This window comes from Bacillus rossius, chromosome 12 (genome assembly GCF_032445375.1).
Source record: "Bacillus rossius redtenbacheri isolate Brsri chromosome 12, Brsri_v3, whole genome shotgun sequence".
Lineage (NCBI taxonomy): Eukaryota > Metazoa > Arthropoda > Insecta > Phasmatodea > Bacillidae > Bacillus > Bacillus rossius.
In genome coordinates, this window is record NC_086339.1 from 26,523,721 (window position 1) to 26,547,815 (window position 24,095).

The window sequence follows — 24,095 nt, forward strand, 5'->3', positions numbered from 1 at the left end:
GAACTGCAGTTACCCATTCTGAATGGTCGTTGAACAGCGTCGACAGTTTCGGTCGAAACCGTTATTGGCTAGCGCGCTCAGGCGCTCGCAACCCTACATTATCGTTCGCCTGCCGAGTTAGCGCAAACTCATGCAGTTGTCCCATTGGAGGGGTGGGGTGCGCGAAATTGCCCCCACCACCCTTCCACTCTCTCCGCCCCCTAGCCTGTGCAGAGTTTCCGTCTCTTGCCGTGTTTGCGTTTAGCTCCGCATAAAACCGCACCTCAACCCCCTTTCCACCCCACCTCCCCATTCAAACATCTAACTACCCTAGGTGCGTTGGTTGGTAGAGAGGGGGGGGGGGAGGGAACAGGGACCGATACAAACACGCCGTCGTCATTTGTTTGCGGTGTGACGTAACACCCGATTCCCCTTCTTCCCCCTTTCCCGAAGCCCAATCACTTCCCGGCGGTTCTGGAGCTCAACGCTCTACCACCGGGAGCAACTACTGATGGGAACTAGGGGAGGTGTGCGTTTTTCACTGACCCTCCCCCCGCCTACCCCCCGGGTCAGTCCCGAACATACCCGAAGTTCGCCGCTCACTCGTAAAACTTTGCTATTAATTCCTATATATATATATATATATATATATATATATATATATATATATATATAATTGCAATATTTCATACATTTTTTTTTGATTTTAGAGTATTTATATTTCGCTGTCCTAACCTAACCACCCTTTCATTTTAGTCACGATCACCTTAACGTGAGAATTAGAATTAAATAAATATATATATATATTATTTGCAAGGATTTTTTTTCCTTAACTGACCTAAATTTTCTTCCACATCAGCAAAACGAAAAAAAAAGGTGATTTATGTACACGCATTTCAAGTTATTATTTAATATTTGTTTTAATTAGGTTTAAAATTTTGAAATTAATGCAATACATAAAACACAATAAATAATGTAATAATTTTTACTATAACTTTTAGTTTGATAAATTGATAGCACAATTTATACAATATTAAAGAGAACTTATAAAGTGTTAACATCTTTGACTCCATGATAGTACCAACACTATGTTCTGCGACTGTTTCTTGTTATGACTATTAAAGTTTACTTTCGGGGCCGGAGTACTTTCGGGGCCGAGGACCTTTTGGAGCCATTGTAGCCTACCATACATTGAGGATGTCATTCTACTGAGTTGAATGTTCCATCCTTTTGGTTGAATATATGTAGTCTAGCCTGTGTTATCGTATCCTTCTAATGAGATCGTATCATAGTGGCGAGATCGTATTCATGTGGCGAGGTCGAATACTTACGATGAGATCGTTTCCTACCAAGTTGAATTTTCGTACTAATATGTGGTTTTTTCCTTTTAAAGTTCTTCCTTTATGTCAAATGTTTGTCCATTGTGTGTATTGTGTGTTCATTGCGTGTTCATTGCATGTCCAGTGTGTGTATTGCTTCTTATTTTATTTTGTTGAATGTGTGTAGTCGAGACTGAAGTCAGGCCAAGATTAACCTCGCGGTTCGGGGACGTCTGGTCTAAAAGTCTGACATTGTACATGGTTTGTTTGAAAAATAATCATAACTCCCTTAGTAAGTACACTATCAATTCTGTTCAAAATGTTTCTAAATCTTATAATTTTTATCTTAAACTTATGTCGGAATTTTTTTTTTTGATAATACTAGCCATTATAGCAAGTATTAAAAAAACCTGGGGTTGGAATAAGAAAAAGAATAAAACTTCCCTTCCCCGGTACACTTCGAATATATTGTTATTATTTTTAACTGTCTAAATATTGACAAACTATTTTTTAAAAAATATTATTGACCCAACCATTACTGCAAGAGGTTGAAATAACAATGTTTGAAAGTAGAAAGTAACCATTACTTTTTTTAAATAGTTAATCATATCCGTTATAATTTATTGTATGAATCCTAAACTTTATCAAAATGGCTGAAACAGTTATTGATGAAACAAACTATTACCATAAAAACATGGTTGAAATTTAAAAAAAAAAATCAAAACCTTTTAGTATTAATTTCATTTGAATTTATTTCAAACCATGTTAACATTATCTTAAACCTTGTTGCAAAGAAATTTTTTATACTACCACGTATTTAGTGCAAGGGATCATAAATAGTGTTTGCAGGTTAAAACAATTAATTACCTTTATAGGCATATCATATGAAATTCGTCCTAAGTTATTCAATGGTAGATATATTGTTAAAAATAAGTCGTAATATTTTCGCTGCATGGAAAATGAGCAAATATTTAATCGATCATTTTGTAATGTTTTAGAGCATAGATATGCTATGTATATTAAGTTCTTAAAATGTTCCATAAGTGTATAGAAGTTTCCAGAATATTTCCGTAATAAATAGGTACTTCGAAATTTACCTACGCCTTTAGGCTGTGCCGAAAGGGATTTTTTTTTAAATTTTAATATCTGGCCGCTCGAGGTTCCAATGCGGTGCCTGCTCGACCATCTGGGGACCATTTACATATTTTCCCCCTGCGTTATCTCCTCTTCGTGCTAATTACCCAATTCTTTACTTCTTCCTCTCTCTCTCTCTCCCTCCCCCCGCTGGACCATTGCCGGACACCTGCAGGCCTACCCTCCTACTCCGCTCCACCACCAAGTATTCATCAGAGGCCACTTCCCCTTCCGCATGTTGGCCGTTTCTGGTGAGACCATCGCGTGCCCTTATGGATGACCCGCAGTTCAGCCCACGCGCCGGCCTGGGGGGTGTTGACTCTACGACCTCCGCGGGTTTTTGTCCTGTAGTCCCTGCTCGTGCCGGCGAGAATTTATCATTTCACCCCCCCCCCCCCCCCGCTGTTAATGTTGCGCAATTATTATTTATCTCCCCTTCCCCCACCTTTCACCCCATAACACACTGACCTCTACCTACACATCTCGATTCTAACGCAAATGATATCCTTCTGTCTCGCCCTTTCGAAACTCCAGGCATTAAAAAAAATACAAATTTCAATTGTTTAATTTAGACCAATTACATCAAATCATACATAACAGTTGAAGGTAAGCTAGCATAGTTTTTTTTTTTTACAAATTTTAAAATTATGTGCAACCTTAGTTATATGGTACACGTCCAACCTGAAGTCCAATTCTTCCCACAATTTGGTTAACATATATGGAGTAATGGAAGCAATGGCCTCTTCAACTACGTGTCTCAACTCTGGCAAATCAGTAGTTAGCGGTGAAACGTAGACACGACCTTTTATATATCCCAAAAGGAGAAAAAAAATCTCAGGGCTTTATGTCAGGTGAACCGCGGAGGCCAGCACAAAAGAGCTCTGTCGTTTGCGACCAGTCCAACGGTCAGGGACTTAGACGTACAAATGTAAAAGGGCTGAGAATATAATTTAAGTTTTTTTTAATTTGCTTATGAAATTTTTTTGGATCGCAAGCTTCCGCGGCCATTTTATTGAGTTGCTTGGCTTGTGGCCGCGTCGAAGGCGAAGCTATCGCAGACGTTTCGGTGGGGGTTGCAGTCGCCGTCATCAGGGAGCAGTTTTGGTTTTCGGCCACGACACGGCACCTTCCAGAAGGTTCCCCTTTGACGCTACCCGCTCCAGGTCCAAGCACACAAACATGCATGACGGGGCTTCGTCGGCGTCTTGAGAGGCGCCAGTACGTTAGAAGCGGAGAGGTTCCGTATACGAGGTAAACCTGCCGAGAGGCCGTCGTCTCTTGTGCCGAGAGGTAAAGGACGGTTCAAAAGAGAAAACGAGGAGAATGCGCTTGTGAACCCCTCTCAAGTTTGTCGTCATAAACAAATGACGGTAGAGGAGAGGGGTGTGTGGGGGAGAGAAAGATGCGTCTTGAGATGGAGGCCGGATTTGGCGTCACTTAAAAAATGAAGGAAGCTCCAAAGCTTGCAGCGGCAGTTCCCGACAACACTGTCGCCATCTCGCAGCGGAAAAATTAATCCGCGGGGATCGAAGCTCCGGTGCTTCACTCTTGATCCTTGCGCCTTAAGAGGCCACTCCAGTGTTTCAGGGGCACTACGCAACCTGCGTTAACCTCATAAGATTCAATGTTATTTTCATTTTGCTTATAACTAATTAACTAATATTGATTTCGAAATGATGCTTGCTTGATATGTAAGACAACGATGCTCTTATAAAAGCCCCTTTCTTCAAAAACGTGCATAAATTATGGTTTTATACTAATCTTTACTATAATGTAAAAGTGTATTGCCTAGGTTTGAACCATAATTTATGCACGTTTTTGAAGAAAGAGGCTTTGATAAGAGCATCGTTGTCTTACATATCAAGCAAGCATAATTTCGAAATCTATATTAGTTAATTAGTTATAAGCTAAATGAAAATAACATTGAATCTTATGAGGTTAACACGGGTTGCGTAGTGCCCCTGAAACACTGGAGTGGCCTCTTAAGGGTCCCGCCTACCTGGGCACACATACGGTGTGCAGAGCTTCAGGAAAAACAACGCTATTTCAAAACTACTGAAGATATCCGAGTGGGGCCTATTTACGAATAGCATTTAAGAGTTCGCTGAGGGCCGAAAAGTACTTTTAATTTCGGATTAAGTTTTTAAACTGTATTTTTAGAAGCGTTAAAATGCCTAAAAAGCGTGTTTCAGAGTAATTTTTAGGCATAAAACAATCAGTACAGTTTCTTGAAAGCACTTAAGGGGCTTGCATAACACCTTTATCTTCATTTCTCCGCCATATAATGTTACGGTCACCGCTCAAATTTCACAGTTATCCTGTGACGACGAGACGAATGCGCGCCAGTTCAGAGACTTGCGCTTAGAGGCGATACCGCGCTGGAAGCACCAGCGAGCGTCGCGCTTATCATCCCGCCTCACTATCACACATACACCCCTGACGAGGCGGGCCCCTTAGGCGCGGTCACACGGAACTCCAAACCACTTCAGGTGAACAGTGTTTAAAAGTAAACATTGTTAACTAACGTGAAAGTGTACGGCCACACTGCAGTTGGTCATAAACAAACTTAAAAAAAATAACTAACCAACTTCAAAAAAATACCTACACTAACAAGAGAAAAATAAAAATACAGATTTAATCCGAAACACAACAATGCCCGTAATAGTTTTTTATTTATTTTTGTCTTATTTCGTTTAGCATATAGTATTATAATTACTTATTAATCTATCAATCTACATTTATGATTTTTTTAAACAATTACAATGTGCCAATTCTTGTCCAAAACTAATACCTATAATTTTGATAAAATATTATTATTATTGGTATGTGCTACCTACTGATCGGTTTGCATTCTGCATCCGGAGTTTTATACTTTAGACTTATTTATTTACGTCTGATTACAGTTGTGATATTTAAAAAAAATTAAAAACCAGATATTAATTTAATTATTTTAAATTAAAAGAAGCTTTAAAACTCTATGGTGCTAAATAAAAGATAGTATGTAGGCAGAGGATTGATGAAGGTAAATTACCCGTCAGCCACTCCCACTGAACCAAAGCTCTTACGTCTTGAAATCCCGAGATTTAAAAATTTCCGTATTCATGTCAACCTTTGAGACACTCCCCTTCATTTCCTAATCACTTCTGTCTCCAACTTTCTCCGTCTGTTTATTCCCGAGTCAGAAATCTCTTCCTTAGAGGAAGGAAAAAAAAAACTTCTTTCCTAAAAAAAAAAAAAAAATACTAATGTTTGCAAAGGAGAGGTTTGATAGTATTTTTTTTCTCTCTCCAATTCCATTCTTCTTGTGTCAACATCAGCAGCTTTGACAGACGAACTGGATATCTCCTACCTCGCTCGAGTAAACGCGCTATGTAATTGCTGGGTGGCAGGAACGACTTCTCTCTTCTCTTTAAAGTTGACTGATTGATAAAGTGACAAGGCGGATTCTTAGGACTTTATACAAATTGTCTTCGAAAGTAACCAGCTTCTACTTTGTTTGCTAGAAATCTTTTTTTTTTTTCATTTTATTTTATAAGCGAAGGCAATGAGAAAATTTTAATACACAATGAATCACAATTTATAAGGATTTTTTTATACATTTCGTTAATGTTTATATAGATAAATTAAATTATGTATCTTTTAACATGCGACATCAAATGTAAAGTTATTAATAGTATTAACATAATTCCAGTAAATTTGTGTTTAATTTTTATTGTCAAATGGCTACAATAACACTGTAGCTTAACTACAATTATCAATCATCAAATAGGAATTAAAATTTCAACATCATGTTCTTAAATATTTAACTATTTATTAGCTAATATTGAACATAAATTTAACTACTAACACTTTCTCCAAAGATAAGTCTGTAATAACAAATTCCTTTTGGCACAGCCTACAGCCGTAGGTATATTTCGAAGTACTTTTTTCTTATGGAAATGTTCTGGGAACTTCTATAAACCTCTGTACCATTAAAAAAAAAAATTAATGTACATGACATCCTATATGTTCTGCAATTTTCCAAAATGATTGATAAAAATTTTTCTCATATTCCACGCAGCGAAACATTTTCGAATGGTTTTAACTTAAATCATCCCAGCATGGAATAGCTTGCACCGAATTTAAGATTATGCCTACTAAATAAGTTATGTATTTTTTGATCATCAAATACTATTTTTTAATCCCTTGCACTTGCTAGTCATTATTCAAAATCAACCTATAATAATTTTAATATTGGAAGTGCACAAATCCCGTGTTCTTATAGAATTCTACAAGCTGTTAATATCACTAAATCAAATTTTTTACAATAATTAAATTTTAAAAGTAGTAAACACATCGATTATTAATCATTTAAATGAGCAAAGAAAAAGGCTTTATGAATCCATTTCCGTTTTTTAAGTAACAAAAATTCTGAAAAATATTTAAAACGTAACTTAATTTTAAATCTTTGAATTTACCCCTTTGTGTTTTTAATAAATATTGTACTGCTTTTCTGGTTTATAGTAGAGTTAATGTTTAAAAAATTATATTTTACTTATTTTTTTAATATCTTGTTACTGACAGTGACATGGTTGATATCATTCTAAGGGTAAAATTTTAAACACAAATTTTGTAGCACAAACACGAAACTAGAGGTTTAAAGGTGTGAAGAAAGTGAAAATTTATTTTCGATTAGAGCATAGTTTCTAAAATAAAATCAAAAGGCTGTAAGGAAACGAATAATTGATAAAACTGCTTTTTTTTTTAAAATTGAAACTTACTTTTCACAGCATTTTATGAATTTGTGTAAAAACAAAAATCAATTATTTATATCTCACGAAGGTACAGGAAAATATATTGCAGAAACGTTTCAATGCCAGCTTAACAGGAGCAATAAAAATAAATTTAATTGCGGTGGTAAAAAAAAATTATCAGCATTTCTTTTTCCTGTAGTCAGAACTCAAAACCACGGGAACACACACCCTTTGCTTTGGTTGCTGAAAGCCCAGCAAGCATTTTAATTAAAAACAAACACAGTGCGGTAATCCATCAGTCTGCCTGCGTGTGTTGAGAATTTCGTAGTTATAAAACAATAACCGTAATTGAAGGTATGCCAAAAACACCCACACAAAAAAACTCTTAACCACTCTTAATTTTGTGTAGGTAATATGTTACATTTTTATCTTTGTAGTTTGAAGGCAATGCTTAAGTCGCGTTTGAATGTTTAATGCAATATTTATTACTTTCAGCTATACTAAAAAGTTGTATTGTTGGTGACGTCTTGCGACTTAAGTCCTTTTTAATGACTGTGAATATTTTGCATTGGTTACGTGTTGTCTCGTTGTGTGGTTTGCGTTTATTGCGTATTTAACAAACCCGAGCTTACGAAGCAGAGATATTATTTCTCCCGGTGTTCTTAATACACTACAAAAACGATTATTTTGGAATCAAATCGTGTTTTTATATTTGGAGGTTAAAAACGACGCAGAGACAGGGTCGCAGGAAAAGGATCGACTATAGTCTGTGGTCGGGGACCATTCTGTAATTTGCGTTGAGAGTTTCGACAAAACAAAGAAACACCGAAGACTGGATGAATAAGAGCCGGATTCCAGCCAGTCCTCTTGGAATGCGAGAAATGTCCATCCTTGTCCTTCGTGTTTCTTATACTACCACCTTCATTTTCTTTTTCTTTGCTTGCGTTGTTTTTACTTACCTTTTTAAATAATTAATAAATTAACGCGATGAAACTTAGTTAAAACCAGGTTATAATTTTTTATGTTCAAATTCGGTATCAATTCAAAAAAGAATTTAATCATCAAACTACGATTTTGTTACCGTTTACCTCATTCTCGGTCCTACACGCATTGATTTTTCTTTAGGTTTTTTGTCATTCATTTTTAAAGGCTATTTATAAAAAAATTAATCGATGCTTCCCTTGGATTTGTTTTCCTGCCACAAATATTTCAAGTGATGATTCTCTTAGTGTAATATCATGGTTGTAAAAATGGCACGCAAGTCTTCGTAACTATCATCACATACGCAAATGTTTACAACCGAAATGTTACACTAAGCGAATATGTGCTGAAAATATTTGTGGCAGAACTTTAAATGCAAGGACTGTATCGAGTCAAAATTTTAGAAATATACCTTGAATAAAATAAATAAAGAAAAAAGAACAACAAATAACGCGTGTAATAACAGGCCTTAAGTTCTAATGGGATTGGTTACCAACAGCTTTCATTCAATTGATGACGGCATGCTTTCGTTTAAATGTCCTGTGGCATTAAAGATGAATTCGTTTGAAAACTCATGCAGTATAGACGGTATGAATAAAATTTTAAAAGAGCAATCTCCATGAAGAGCAAACTTTACGAACTATCAGCAAGGCAATGCGCAACTAAGCCGCCGAAATTGAAATAAAGCATCGCTGGATTAGAAACAATCATAAACTAAATATTAAATGTTTCCATTGCGGATCGAATAAACCTGGTTGAAAATACAGCTTTTAACAGCAACAACCAAACCAAATCCTCTCCAATTTGTTAAACGGCACGAACGTTTTTTTTTTTTAAATATATTTTGTGACGTGGTAAATGGATGAAGTTTTGCAACGCAGTCATCAATTCAAGTGTCTGCTGGAAGTTTTAATCGAAATGCCAATATTGTGAGAAATATGACGGGAATATTGGATTTACTACTCAATCCTGCCTGCGTTCCAGGCCTCTACTCTCGAAATAAACGATTACTTGTTCGTTTATGTATCGCTGCGATAGGTTACCAGCTACATTTGATTTTCACAATTTATCTTGTGTAGTAGTTGGCTGTGTACATGCAGGTTGATACGTAAATGATTGTATGCGTAACCCTGCATTAACAGTTCAAAGTATGAAACAAAATCTGTCCTAGCAACATGCCAAGAAATGTTCAGTTAGTTTTTTTACCAAGCACAGCAAGATTACAACGGAACAGAGGAAAAATTTTAAGTGGGAAAGATTTGTACCTAAAGATGCCATATTGGTTTCAATTACCTAAGGCGTTGGGTGCCCTATGTAGATAAACTAGTGAATTTGAGATATAACCATATTCAAAATTAGACTCTACGTTTATTTTTATTAGTATACTCCTTTGTATATAACCCTTAGGCTTCACTATGATTACTACCGTAAGTTTCACTTGAAGGGGTGTGACTCTTTAGGCATTATATTAGTAAAAAATAATTAAATTATTATTTTAAATTAAAAATATATTTTAAATGTAAATTTATTTATAAAATAAATTGAAATATTTGTACTGACGAAAGTGTGATAGATCACCAATATATGACTAAACAATATATTTGCAAAACATGAAAACCTAAAAATTATTCATGAACAACACACTCTTGGTAATTAATTAAATTTATTGTACCAAAATATTAAAAATCAGACAGAACATTCCAACATTTTCCTGGTAAAAATTATTTAGTTAAAATAATATAATCTCTGACTAGCGCAGCCAGTATGATGTGCAAACATAAAATAAATTATCTCACTTGCCGAAAATTTCTCAAAATAGAAATTACATATGTAATTTTATTTAAAGCTCCGGCAATGTTCAGGTCAGCATTGCAATAAATTATTTAACTCTGGCTTGTGGACCTGTAATACTCTATAGTATAATAATTTCAAGTGACTTTTGTATAGTATGTATGCTGATGTTACCACATATAATTAAAGTAAAAACGTGCGTTGAAGTTTTTACTGTACTTAGAAGTAAGTTTCAAATCTCTAAACATTTGTTATAAGCACAAAATCTCGGGAGCGTCACTAAATATTGTAAAAATAAAAAAAGCATAATCCAACGACTTTTCAAGATGGCCACCTTGAGATGCTACTGATATCGACCATCTAATAACTCACGTAGTTTTGCAGCAAGGGTTAACCACGTCACAACGATATTCGAATTATTGACGTAGGAACACAATGCGTTGTTTGCAGATTAAATTATGTGCCACAGTAACTTTTTCGCTGTTATTCGAGCCGGATATAACCCCAGCTGACACAGCTGACGTTCAGTCTAACCAGACCTGAACCCGAGTTCTTTCCATTATTTAAATTCCTATGATGCAACGGGCCGGACGCTGGAATTTCCAAACAATCAAATAGTTCAAATTTTTTAAACGCCGCGCCACTGAGGCAGCAGCCAATCACATAATGCCAACTGAAAATGCTTATAAAGGGTCCGTAAATACACAATGCTATGTTACGCAATCAGTATAAACGTCTTCAGAGTTTGAAATGTTAGACAAATAATGTCTGAAATAAGATATATTACTGTACGGACGTTATTATCGTAATGGAAAATATTGAGGCCAAAAAGTAACTTAGCAGCTGTTTAAAAATGCATAATATTTCAGTATTCTGTTCCACTGTTTTAGTACACAGCCCTTAATAACATATCTGCACCTCATTGCCATGCATAAATTAGCCATAAATTTAGTGATATATATAAATAACACATATAAGTAGGCCTTCTTATATTTAATATGCAGCATTCATGCATAATTTGTTTTTGTATTCCTACATATTATTTATTATTAAATGGTCACTTTTTATTTTTTCAAGATAAATTTTACTTCTAAATATAAAAAAAATGTGTTTTTTTTTTAAGTCTCTTTTCAGATAGATTTTTGATTATAACTCGAAAACATTTTCTAACGTAATATCAATTTTTGAAGCGAATTTCGTTAGAAATTTTAAGTAATCTTACCGCAAAAACATACTCGTGCGTACGATAATCAACATTTGTCACAAAAACAATATTTTGCGTAACGGTGTGTGACCACCATTTCGAATTGTTACATACATGTCAGCAACACAGGTGATAATTTGGTCATACCTAAACTTAAAGAGTTTTCTTACCATTAAAATGTTTTAATAGAAACTACACAAGCTGAGGGTACAACTTCAGATAAGAGCTTCGTAGCACGTATCTACTGCCAGGCTATCGACTGCCTCGAATGGAATGTACCAAATCGATCCCAGTTTGAGTCTATCTTGGCCAAGTGTGTACAGGGTCAAGTATTCGATTGTGATTACCAATCCATTCCGAGCTAGCTACTGTAGGCTTCTGCGAATACTGTCGTTTTTATTCAAATAGAATATCAAGTTGTTCACGAATATCTAATTTATTACGAGTGTAATTTAAACATTCATTAAAAAAGTTTGGTTTTTACTTTTGATAGGAGTCCAAGGAAAAGTTGTGAAGATACAGTAAAATGATAAGAGAGAAATGTATATGGAACCATAATAAAACGTGACAAATACAAAAATAACTGGCATTGTAATATTTTAAACCATGCAAATTTTAATTTCTAGAATGGTTTTGTAAACAGGACATATTATATATAAAAGGAGTAATATTAGTGATTTATAGTCACTAGTAATATTTTATTTGCTGTACCTAATTAAAAGGCATAATTATATGTACCTAATATATTGCAAAATAAAAAAATCTAAATAAACCTTCTTAGCATCATTCATATTACAATCTTCTAATTCAAATTTCTCTTGAATGAATTCACGAATAAAAAATTTTTTTATATAAAATTTTTAAATTGAATATCAAAATATGCACATTTATAAAATATTTTATATGAAATTTCAAATTGAATATCAAATTATGCACATATATAAAATATTTTTCGTACACTTGCAGACCTCTAGGAGCTAGAAGTGGTGAGACAATGAACTCTCATCTCGGAGTAATGGGTTTGAACTACGGGTTCAGATTTTTTTTGTTGTTATCCCCGGGTTTTTGTGAAAACCACTCCAGTGAGGAAAATGCTTAGCGTGCGTCTTTCAATGGGACAAATCCAATTTCACCAATAAAAAAATGTTTGCAGCTGCCACAGGCCCTAACTAATATTTTGTGGTGACCAAAAAAATCATTTTGCAGTCTCAAAATAACCAATGATATATATAGTATTAAAACATTCCTGGCAAATTTACCATTTTTATTTCATTTTTCAAACTTTTCTAGTAAACCACACAAAGTTTTTAAAGAACAGAATAATAATACTAAAAAAACAAAACGTTGATAAAAACTGAACTAACCCAAATCAAAACTATTACTAACAACACAAAAACACCTCTCAAAGATGACAGTGCCATATAAACTAAATAAATAAACCTTTTAACTTATAAAATACTAAACTATTTCTGATGACCTTTCTGGAGGCAAAGCGTTTAAGACGCCATCTTGGTTTCAATATGATTTTAGGTCGTTGTAATTTCCCTATAGTTTGATTTTTTTTTAACTTGATTACTTTAAGGCATAGTGCACTGTGACCGCTGAGGTCGAGGAATGCCCGCTTTGCCCGCAGACGTACAACGCCGACGCGCAGATCGGCGAGTCGTCGGCGTGCGCTACGGCGCTGCTGTGCGGCGTCAAGGCCAACTTCGAGACGGTGGGGCTGGACTCGCGCGGGAAGTTCGAGAACTGCTTCTCCAGCCTGACGTCGCGCGTGCCGTCCGTGTTCGACTGGGCGCAGCAGGCAGGTGGGTGTGGCCTTCTAACCGCCCCTCCTCATACTCCTCCTACTCTCCCTCCTCCCCCTCCTCCCCCTTCCTCCTCCCCCTCTTCCCCCTCCTCCCCCTCCCCTCCTCCCCCTCCCCCCTCCTCCTCCCCCTCTACCCCCTCCTCCCCCTCTACCCCCTCCTCCTCTCCCTTCCTTCTCTCCCCGCTTCCCATCCTCCCCCTCCTTCATCCCCCCTCCCCCCTCCTCCTTCCCCCTCCTCCTTCCCCCTCCTCTTCCCCCCTCCTCCAATTCCTCCCCCTCCTCCTCCTCCCTCCAATTCCTTTCCCTCCTCCTTCCGTCCCCGTCACCCCTTGCCCAACTCGCACTGATCACCACATGAATGTATTTACAAACACTGCTGACAGAACAACAGTGACAGAAATATTCGTACACCGTTGGTAATTCTTTTGATCATTATCATCACATTCCGTGAGAATTTACATGAGGTAGACTACACTACACGCACCTCTACCCCATAAGAAAGTGCTTAGGTTGGCTGGAACAACAGTAACGAAAATTAATCCCCAAAAGAAGGTATGCTCTGAACGAATAAGCTCTCACTACATATTGGGATACTGAATATTATTTATATCGAATTGAATATTAAGTGTACCACTCGTGACAACTTTGTTCTACAAATGGCACTGAAAAAAAATCAATACCTTCTCAAAAATTCACAATTTGGATGTTATTTTTATAGATTATTAAATAGCAAACAATTCCAGATATTTGTAAAAAAAAATATCTAAAAACTGACCAATCGCTTTTATTTTTCCAAAATTATGTCCTTGATTTTGTGGGTGTGCATGAATGATAAGAAATAAATGCATGACGCAAACGTGGCAGGTGGTATTTAATTTTTTATTCCTATTCTAGGAAATAAATTAATAATAGCATTAGCTAAACTATATTCTTTTAGGATATTATTTCATGTAATTATTACTTGTCTAAGACATTTCCACTGGTATTTTTTAATGCGCGAGATAAAATATGAAACCGGAAAATAATTTTAAATTTCCCAATGGTTTAGAAATAGTGAACTATGTGCAAGACTGTGTAGTCTTTTAAAAGTTAGTTAATTTTGAAGTGGAATGTATTCTTTATCTGTCTTGCTGTAAAAATTGGCAAAACAATGATCCGGCAACGGTAGGTAGTATTTCTTTGAAATCCACCTAATAGAGAAATATAATCTGAACGACTTGACAGAATTTTATGGGGTTGATTTTGTCGGATAGATATTTTAATTACGGAGACCTGAATTCACAGAAAGTCAAAAAAAAGTGTAGGATTTATATTACCAATGTTTTTTTTAATAAAATAAGTGTCTTGAAACAAAAAAAAATATATATAAACAAATATGACTAACATTTGATAGACAAATAATTAAAATCATACAAAATATCTATATATGGGGTTGATTTTGTCGGATAGATATTTTAATTACGGAGACCTGAATTCACAGAAAGAGTAAAAAAAAGTGTAGGATTTATATTACCAATGGTTTTTTTAATAAAATAAGTGTCTTGAAACAAAAAAAAATATATAAACAAATATGACTAACATTTGATAGACAAATTATTAAAATCATACAAAATATCTATATAGTAATGAAATCTTAAAAACTAAATATTTTTTTTAAATTTAAAGCTCATTTTAACTTATTTAAAAATTCTATTGTGTATGCGATCGTAACAGAAAATATTTTGCCTGATCCTGACGACTCCCTGTAAGAACGCGAGAGTAACATGTGTCCAGCAGTGGCGTAGCCAGGATTTGTGTATGGGGGGGTGTTAAGAAGCATGGCACCCCCGTATTAAAGCGGGGGGTCCGGGGGTTCTCCCCCGGGAAAATTAGGATTTTAAGGTGTAAAATAGTGCTATTTTAGCAGTTTTCGGTACTTCAATTTAAATATTGTAATGGTAAAAATTTTATTAATTTTAATATGAAATTTGTTTGTGTGATGAATAAGAAATTAATTAAAGATTTGTTGCTAAGGTTGGGGGGGTGTTTGAACCCCTAAACCCCCCTCCCCCCTGGCTTAGCCACTGGTGTCAAGTGGAGAATCGAAGAAGTGCGCGCGCGTTTTTGTGTGTGTTGTGTGTGTGTTGTGTGTGTGTTGTGTGTGTGTTGTGTGTGTGTTGTGTGTGTGTTGTGTGTGTGTTGTGTGTGTGTTGTGTGTGTGTTGTGTGTGTGTGTGTGTGTGTGTGTGTGTGTGTGTGTGTGTGTGTGTGTGTGTCTCCTGACGTGGCCGCCGGCTTCCCGCAGGCAAGGCGACCGGCGTGGTGACCAACACGCGCATCACGCACGCCACCCCGGCGGCGCTGTACGGCCACGCGCCCTCGCGCTACTGGGAGGACGACGGCAAGATGCCGCCGGCGGCGCGCAAGACCTGCAAGGACCTCACGCGCCAGCTGGTCGAGGACGACCCCGGCCGCAACATCAACGTGAGTCCATAACCGAGTCACTAGCTAATCGGTTTTTTTTACGAATCGAATATTTATGGCATTATAATAATCGATTATGGAATTATCAAATTGAAAAATCGATTATTGTTTATAATAATCGATTATGGAATTATCAAATTGAAAAACGATTATTGTTTATAATAATAGATTATGAAATTATCATATTGAAATATCGATTATTGTTAAACTCATCTTGGTAAGGTTCGATTTTGGAGCTAATCGTATTGTGAATCGATTTTGAGTGTTAAACATTCGATTATTTTAAGTAATTTTTGTTCGGAGATATATATAGACTCCTGCTGGAGCATGTGCTAGCTAAAGTTAAGGCACAACAAAACAACGAAGGTAAGAAAATAGGGAGTTGGTTTGTGTGTATGTGTGTGTGTGTGTGCAAAATTCACCAGTTTTAATGATTAAAGTCAAATTGACCACCCAAACCACCCCCCCCCCCCCCACCCATTTATTACATATTAACTCTTGCATGAACTAAAAATGTACATTTGGCACAACAATTTTATTTTTTTACGAAATTATTTTGATATGAAGAAATGTTTTCTCTCCTCAAATCCTAGAAAACTTCAAGTTTTTTGGTATTGGGACTAAACGAAATTTTTATGAAATTTTAATGATTTACTAAAAATTAAGTGCATACCGACCAAAGCTACGCGCAATTGAGTATTTAAGAACTGTATGCCATACGATTTAATGCTCTTAATCCATGCTGCGATTAAAATATAATTTGTGTCTTAAAGCTACTAAAAATAATCAAATAAATATTTGTTTATTTGGTATAAACTATTAAAATTATGTTCATTGTTTTATATATATATATTTTTTCAGAATAATAAAGAAAAAAATACGAATATATAAAAGCAAAATAATTCAAGAAACAGACACCCCCCCGGCCATAAATTAGTCTGTGTTGCTATAGAACATGTAAGGTAAATTTGGGATTCAAAGGAAGGAATGTCTTCCTTCAAGGAACCTTCAAGGAAGACATTGCCTCTCATTTGGCATATCTTTCCCTTCAAAGAACCTCCCAATTTTCTCTTTCCTCCTCGTTATATTTCTTGTCTGGCCTCCCAGGGATGTTCATTAGTAGTCAGCGGGGCCGGACAAGGAACTCGTTAGTATTCCCGGAAGGAATCCAAATGCTGGAAGCTATCTGATTGGCTGCTTAGATTGAGCTGGTGCTCGTGTTGGTTTGACGGTACCAAAAACTGGGACGTTTGCCGTCATATCATAGATTATTGTTATCCTGCCCAATTTTTTGAATCAGTAAGTGAAAAGTCTCGATAGTTGAGCAAAGTTCAACTTAGTCTAAATATATATTTTTTTTCTCTCAAATTGAAGTATATTCATCATTTAAGGATAAAATGTATTTCAAAGCTCTTAAATTAAATATAAATGGCATGATAATTTCCTTTCGCCGTTTGTAACTACCGGATATTTTTATTGTTGATATAAAATGTTCTTAAGCAAAAAAAAATGGTATCATTACAAACCTGTGGTATATGAAAATAAAAATTTTTTGAGACGTTTTATTCCCGCATCTATCTTATATTTCCTTGCTCGGATTTTTCCTTCTTTTGTTTTACTAGCTAATGTAAAATTTAAAGCCCAAGCTCTTTCATTCCCTTAAGCCATAAACCTTTTTTAACTATACTTTTTCTCAGTTACGCTCTTTTTTTATTGTCGTTGTACTTTCTCTACTGTCTAGTTTCTCCTACTTATACCCAAATATAGAAGTTTGAACTTTATATTATTTAACTGGACAATATTTTTAATACTATATGAATTTTAATAAAATTTAAAACATGGTTAGCATACACACTGGCTTAGATTTACATGTAACGAAGAAATTGAACTTGGCGTTTGATTTTGACATACGTAGTTGAAAAAAAAATAATGATAAAACCAAAGCAAACTAAACGAAATCTTACTACAGATTAAAAATTCATAGAGTAAACGCAATGAATTTTGTTCGGTTTACCGACCTTGACCATTACTTTTGCATTACCAAATACCTTTTTCACTCTACGGGTTTCATGACTGGCCATTGGAATACCTTCAAATACTCGGGGTTCATCACACATGGTGTCCATGCAAAAACAAATACATTTCAAAAAGAAATAAACATTTTTATAGTTCTTCTTGAAGTTTTTGTTTGTCTATAAGGCTTTTGTATTTAGGCGACTTTTTTTAAATTCGTGTACACTAACGCAGTTTCATTATTATCAACTGATAATGATTTCATCCGTAAACAAACTATGTAAGCAAATCATTAAACGTACCTTATATTTAATGTTAGTAAAGATGTGATAATATATAATAATCTGCAAATAACACGATGTAAAGTTATTCTTGTATGGATCCTTTTAACGTATTTGTATGGAAACTCGTGTTCTCTGGGAGAAATGTACGCTTGTAGCACCTATACATATATTTCCCCTCTTTTCGGTTGCGCGCGGCATGTAAAGTTGCCGTTTTCCAAAGACTTTTCATGGCCCGCAGTCAGCCTTACATTTTCGATGCGGAACTTGGCGTCAGTACGTGTTCTGGGTATGCAACTCTGCGTAAACTACTGCCTGGCTGCATTTAGAACATCGAAGGCACCGCGAACATGTGGGGTGTAACGGGAGGGGGTAGAATCAATGCGTAAAGCTTAAGTTGCTATAAAAAAAACTAGCTCCCATGAGATTACAAATCTCTTACGTGGCGTTTTTATTTATGTGGGATATATATATATTTTTTACTGGAGATTTTAAATACTGTTTACTCCAAACGTGAAAGAGAAATAAATGATTTGTTCGTCGTTTACGAAAAAACTTCTGTGTTGAATGCCTGTGAGCGTTCATATAAAAGCTACCCCCCTTCCTTTCCTAATCCTTCTATATTATGATTTTTTTGAGCATCGTGTCACGTAACGTAAACTTTTATCTTTTATTTTTTTTTTGATTCCATTAGACTGTTTTCTATTGTTTCTGTGTATTTGAAAAACTAATAACATGATTATATAGAACTATGCCAGTATTTTTCTGCAAATACTATAAAAATTTTATAAAACTAAAATTTTCGGAATGTTAGTCATGAGTTGGCTTACAGAAATCAGCCGTACGTTACGAATAATATATCGCACGTACCTACTGATTTCTGACACATTAAAAACTATTAGAGATTATTTTGTCCTAATTAACTTAACATGTTAAATGTTTTGGGGTTGGTATTTTCACCTGGCTAATGTGTGTTTTCGTATAAAAATAACTTGTCATTTATTATAAAGTTCTTTTCAAATTCCGCCTAAATGTGTGTTTGTGGAATAGCCTTAGACCCACAGATCTTTTGACACTTTACTTTACACTTTAACGTGCCTAGTAGCTTACTGTCCTCCTGATAGGGCTGATAGCGATTTGGAGGCGGCAGGGGACAAAGCTATGCCGAGGATCTTGAGGAACACATCTCTGTATTAAACACCACCAATCATCTCACATGGTATTGTTTTTTTTTTCGATAATGGACGATATATTCATAAAAAATTACAGATATCTGAACATTTTTTTTTACATTTACAGGAAAACAACTGCATCACTACAAAATAAGTGTTCTTAGTAATACTACTGGGTTCTGATTCTTTCTCGAGCATTTCAGCTTCGTGTCGTCCCAGTACCTCCAATAGTAGAAAGTTATTTGTAACCCGTTCCCTGAATAGCTTTCTTGTATTAATTGCGCACAGTAAAAGGCATAATAAAAAAGAAATAGTCTAATTATTTAATATTCGATAATCTTTTTCATTGTTTAAAAAGTATGCTTGAATTGAATATCAATTTATTAATATATACAATTGTGCTCAATACTCCGTATTATAAAGAAAAAATAACTTCTGATATGCAAAAGTATCTATAGCCATATGCAGAGACCTGAAAAATTCGCGAGTTCATTGCGTGCTATGCTAAAATTCAAATAGTTATACCTTAGTGCTGCTTCTGCCATTGGTCCACTGTTAATCTGGAGGACTGAGGGCCAATTAGAGACCCTCGCTCATAGAAGTGTCGAATCACAGGCCACCCAGTCGAGACGACTCAAAAGTCAACAGCCAATGAACAGTTGGCATTTGCCCGAGTGTGTAGAGGATATTGGAGTCCATCCTCAAGGTCATTGAATCCGCGAATTTTTCCGGTCTCTAGCCATATGTAGTAAAAAACTACAATATATTTATTGTAGTATTTCCAAAGATTATTCAGTAAAAGTACAGAAAAATTGTTCCATGCAGCCAACTCAGCTAACCAGAAGGAGGCCTAGGTGAAGTCCCGATACTCGACTGTGATGAGCGCACACCCTAAAACTTCCACTTTCATTCTTCTTCTTCCACTCAATCACCTAGATTACCCGTGATCCGGTCCAGGACCTGTTCAGCTTCAACTAGCTTTCCAACTTTCAAAGACGAGGCAAAATTTTACAATGATGGATTCTTTTTCCTGGCTAATCAAGTCGTAGCCACTCACTGAAATTATATTTCTGTGTTTCCGTAGATGTGTTTTTTTTGGTGCGGTGCTGTTGTTTCCTGAAAATCGAAGAAGGCGGATGAAGTCGAGAATTTCGCGAGCCGGGTTGATTCCACCCCCTTCGCTCGACGAGTCCGTGGCGTTCGGTGGCGAGAGAGAGCATAATTAATGGTTATCGCGAGGTGGGATCAGGGTGCGGAGGGGTCCTGCCACGAAGGAAATGGTAGAGGTCCTAGCACACCCCCCCCCCCCCCCACCAAAAGATCACGGCAGGAAGAAGCATGCGGCGCGACGTCATCTTAACGACCTCCCTCATTAGATTCGGAGCTCCTTCGCTCGCGCGGAAAGCGGAGGGTGGGGGTGGCGGGTGGAGATAGGGCGAGACGGCGTAAGGCCTGGGTTCACCAGGCGTCCCTCGTTCCCCTTCCTTTCGTCCCCCTCCCCCCTTCCCCTCTTCTAGTACGCACTTACAAATAATTACTGGTCACGATTTTCGGCCACTCCCCCCCGACCGAGAGAAACCTTCCCTGGGAGGTTCCCATTGCCGCCGCCCCCAGACCGGTAACCCCCTTGAGGAACCAACTCCCCCGATAACTTGGAGGGGCAGTTAGCACGGTGCTTGGCGCGTTAACGACGTCGCGGTGGCAACCGCACGACGCCGAGGGGGGAGGGTTGTAACAAGTGGGCAACCAACCCTCTTCATCCAACCTCTACTCGGGGATAAGAAACTCCAGCATTGGGCGCGACGAAAACCTTCGCTCCAAGAGACCTACCGGAGATTAGTTAACACCGGGGGATCCTTTAATCCTCTAATTCCTAGGACATTTTGCTGAAAATCTAAGGACTCCCATTTATTCGTCTTCATCACCTTAACTACCTATCCGATGAGTTCGAAAATTTTGGGAAATCTACATTGAAAATCACTGCTGCAAAATTTGGCTCGGTATCACCCGTCATCGTGGTTCTCACGTTTCCTTGTCATTAATTTTATTTGGACGCTTTTCCTGTAGTATATATCTTGAATTTTTTTTTTATTTCGTCTTAAAATTACTTGACAGATATTTGTTAAAGTTTACCTGATAACGGAAAAAAAATGTCACGCAATTGTTCATAATTCTGATAACTTACGTGACTTTTTACAGCTCGAAAATAAAGTTTATGTTAATATATAGTGGGGAAAGAACTGTGGTGCAACCAAAAAAAAATGCAGATGAATATATTTGCAGGAAAATGCCTTAGTAAAATGTATCGACGGGAACAGGAAATAACTAACTCTGCGTGTGAGACGGAGACGTAACGAAATCCCAAAACACAACACAAAAACAGGGAGTGAAAACCTCTAGATAGTTGCGGTGGAAATACAAGAGTAAGTTCACTGATAAGTTGACGAATCAAATCACCAAATCGCCCGCTTCGCGCGTCACCCACGCGGCATGACATTCTCCTCCGCGATTTCGCCACTTACGCCCGCGGAAAGGAGAGTTCCGTGACACCTCCAGAACCCGCCTCGGGCTTCCGCGACTTGTTGTGCCGCTCAGTGTGTCCAATTTCAGTCCAAAACACTTCTACCGTCACGGCTGAACCCCTATCGTTAGGGGCAGGAAATTTTCGCGAAAAAATCTGAACGCCTACCAGCGGTTTCTTCCTTGTGATTGGCGGCCGTCTACGAGAGAAGTCGTTGCCTTTTTTGCACGAGACACTAAGGACGAGTTTGCTTCCACACTGAATTAGTGTGATTGGTTGTTGTAACAATCGACATGCACCTCAAAGTAACTCGCACCCAATCACGAAACACAGACGATGCTACAGTGTTTTAACTTCCAGCTACTCTCGGGATCTTTTCGCGAAATTTTCATGGCCCTACCCATCGTCAACTGCCTCCATCGGGCGTGTTTCAGTCCTCTGGTTCTGGGCTCCGGACCCAGGAATGTTGTTTGCGCAAGTGGAGAACCAGTCTGCACTAGCAGGCGTCACATCCGACGAAACAAAAAGTTCCAATCATGTGGCAGGCAGTTTTGGACTGCAAACATGCTACCGAAAGTGCGAAAAATATAACAAGACTCCGGATGGTACCTGGTTGAATATCTCATAGACACTGACGGATGAGGTGTGGAAGATTGAGATGGAGCGGTGCGTGAATGCATTTGCGGCGTGGGAACAGCAGTGCCGGTGCTTAGAAACATCCGCCACGCTTTCCACTTGCACTTGCACTTGCACTAGTTCGTCAAAAATGTATCCATCCCATTAACCCCCAACTCCTTTACAGTGGGAAGGAAGGAGTGAATATATCATGCAATCTACGGTATACTCGATAAACGTAAGGAACTCAAATTACTTCGCAGAAGGAACTAGGTTTGTATAAGAACAAAAAAGTAAAACTAATGAAAAAAACACTGTAATAAAAAGCATTGTTTATATATTCACAATTAGTCAGAAAAAAATAATATTCTTTAAAGAGAAGAATAATGAAGACAGATTGACCTCAAAAGGACACATAAGAAATCAATTTTAGAATGAAAACACCACCGATTTTGCAGGAAGTTCTCAGATATATTTAAAGACACTCTTGAATTTTTTTCTGTAAATAAATTAACCTTTTAGAGTAATTTAATTTTTATCTCTTAGGATACCTAAATTGCTGAGAACTCCTAAGTTGACCCTCCACGAAAAATGGGCGCATGAGATGAAGGGTGTGGTTGCAGCCTTAAAGGAACTACAGTTTATCCTCAGAATAGCTTAAGCTCATTTAAATCTTCACTCAGGGCATTTGGCTGGGTTGAGTGGCAAACTACCGAAAAAAAAAAAAAACATTATAGACACGATATTGCTATCCAGCTTTCTTCTGTAGTTCATCGCAACAACTTGAAGATCTTAAAATTTATTCTCATGTCTTTTATTTCGAAACCAGTAATTCTTATGTTATCACAATAAAAAGTCACACGTAGCCGTTACGTAGGTCTGGATGTCCAATGGCATGGTCTCGGATATATTTTAAAAATGTATGTGGGAATTCATCATAAAAGTTTAGCATTTGGGAAATTCGCGAATTTATGGCTAATGATTTTTTTATTCACGTTCGCAAAATTGCCCTGGTTTTTAACGGTGGATTATGATGTAGCGTAATTCAGTTCACGAAATTTGACGGGTGAAGAATTACAGTATTCGATCGTTTATCAAAAATATTATTATTTTTTACATGCATATGCCCTTTGTATATTCATCACTATTTTATTTGGTCTCCGAACGAGGAATTTAAAGGAACCTATCTGCCACTACACTTTTCTTCTTGGATAGCCTCTTCTCTTAGATCACCTATACTTTTTTTTTCTCGAGGTTTTCATTTCCCCGCCAACTACCCGACGACCATTAGGTGAAAGTCAGTCCAGGCGCAGGAACTTAAAAACGCGCGCTCGGGGTAGTTGTTCGTGGATGAACGTCAGTACCACGCGGGAAAACTCTCGCAGGCGGGAATTCACCGATGTGCTGATCGCTAGAGACCTGAAAAATTCGCGGGTTCATTTCGTGTTATGGTAAAATTCAAATAATTATACCTTAGTGCTGCTTCTGTCATTGGTTCACTGTTAATCTGGAGGACTGAGGGCCAATTAGAGACCCTCACTCATTGAATTGTCGAAACACAGGCCACCCAGTCGAGACGACTCACAAGTCAGCAACCAATGAACAGTTGGCATTCGCCAGATTGTCTAGAGGATATTGGAGTCTATCCTGGAGGTCATTGAACCCGCGAAATTTTCCGGTCTCCACTGATCGCTAACGCGATCTTCACCCGAACTTCTCGCGTTCGCAAGTGGTTTGAACGTGAAAAAGCGCTCGACTAAATTATAACTGGGCGAACGGAAATCTTCCGACAAACACTGGCAGAATACATTTTAAAAGATACTTTGAGCCATACACACGAATAATGTTTCATTGTTTATATTAATTCGGTATGCTCTTGTTTTTATTACTTACCTATATATTTTTTAAGCCGTGCCTTGCAGTTATTATAAAATAGATGGTCTTCACAACTTGAAACAATAGCCTCTAAACGTGGTTACGCTATACAAAGCTTATTTTAGTTCCGTTGTTGGATTGTTTTGGACAAATAACCGGTCAAGATCATGCCGGCAGTGAAACCGAATCATATATTTAAGGGAAT

General features: G+C 37.1%; 1 protein-coding gene across 1 annotated transcript in view; it reads left to right on the top strand.

Annotated features, from left to right (window-relative positions):
- The window catches only part of LOC134537276 (alkaline phosphatase, tissue-nonspecific isozyme-like), a 440,124-nt gene that overhangs the window by 258,769 nt on the left and 157,260 nt on the right, over positions 1 to 24,095 (top strand). The window contains exons 4-5 of the mRNA XM_063377549.1: positions 12,775 to 12,949; positions 15,235 to 15,413. Of these exons, the coding sequence (XP_063233619.1) occupies positions 12,775 to 12,949; positions 15,235 to 15,413 (354 nt within the window). The remainder of the gene's footprint in view (positions 1 to 12,774; positions 12,950 to 15,234; positions 15,414 to 24,095) is intronic.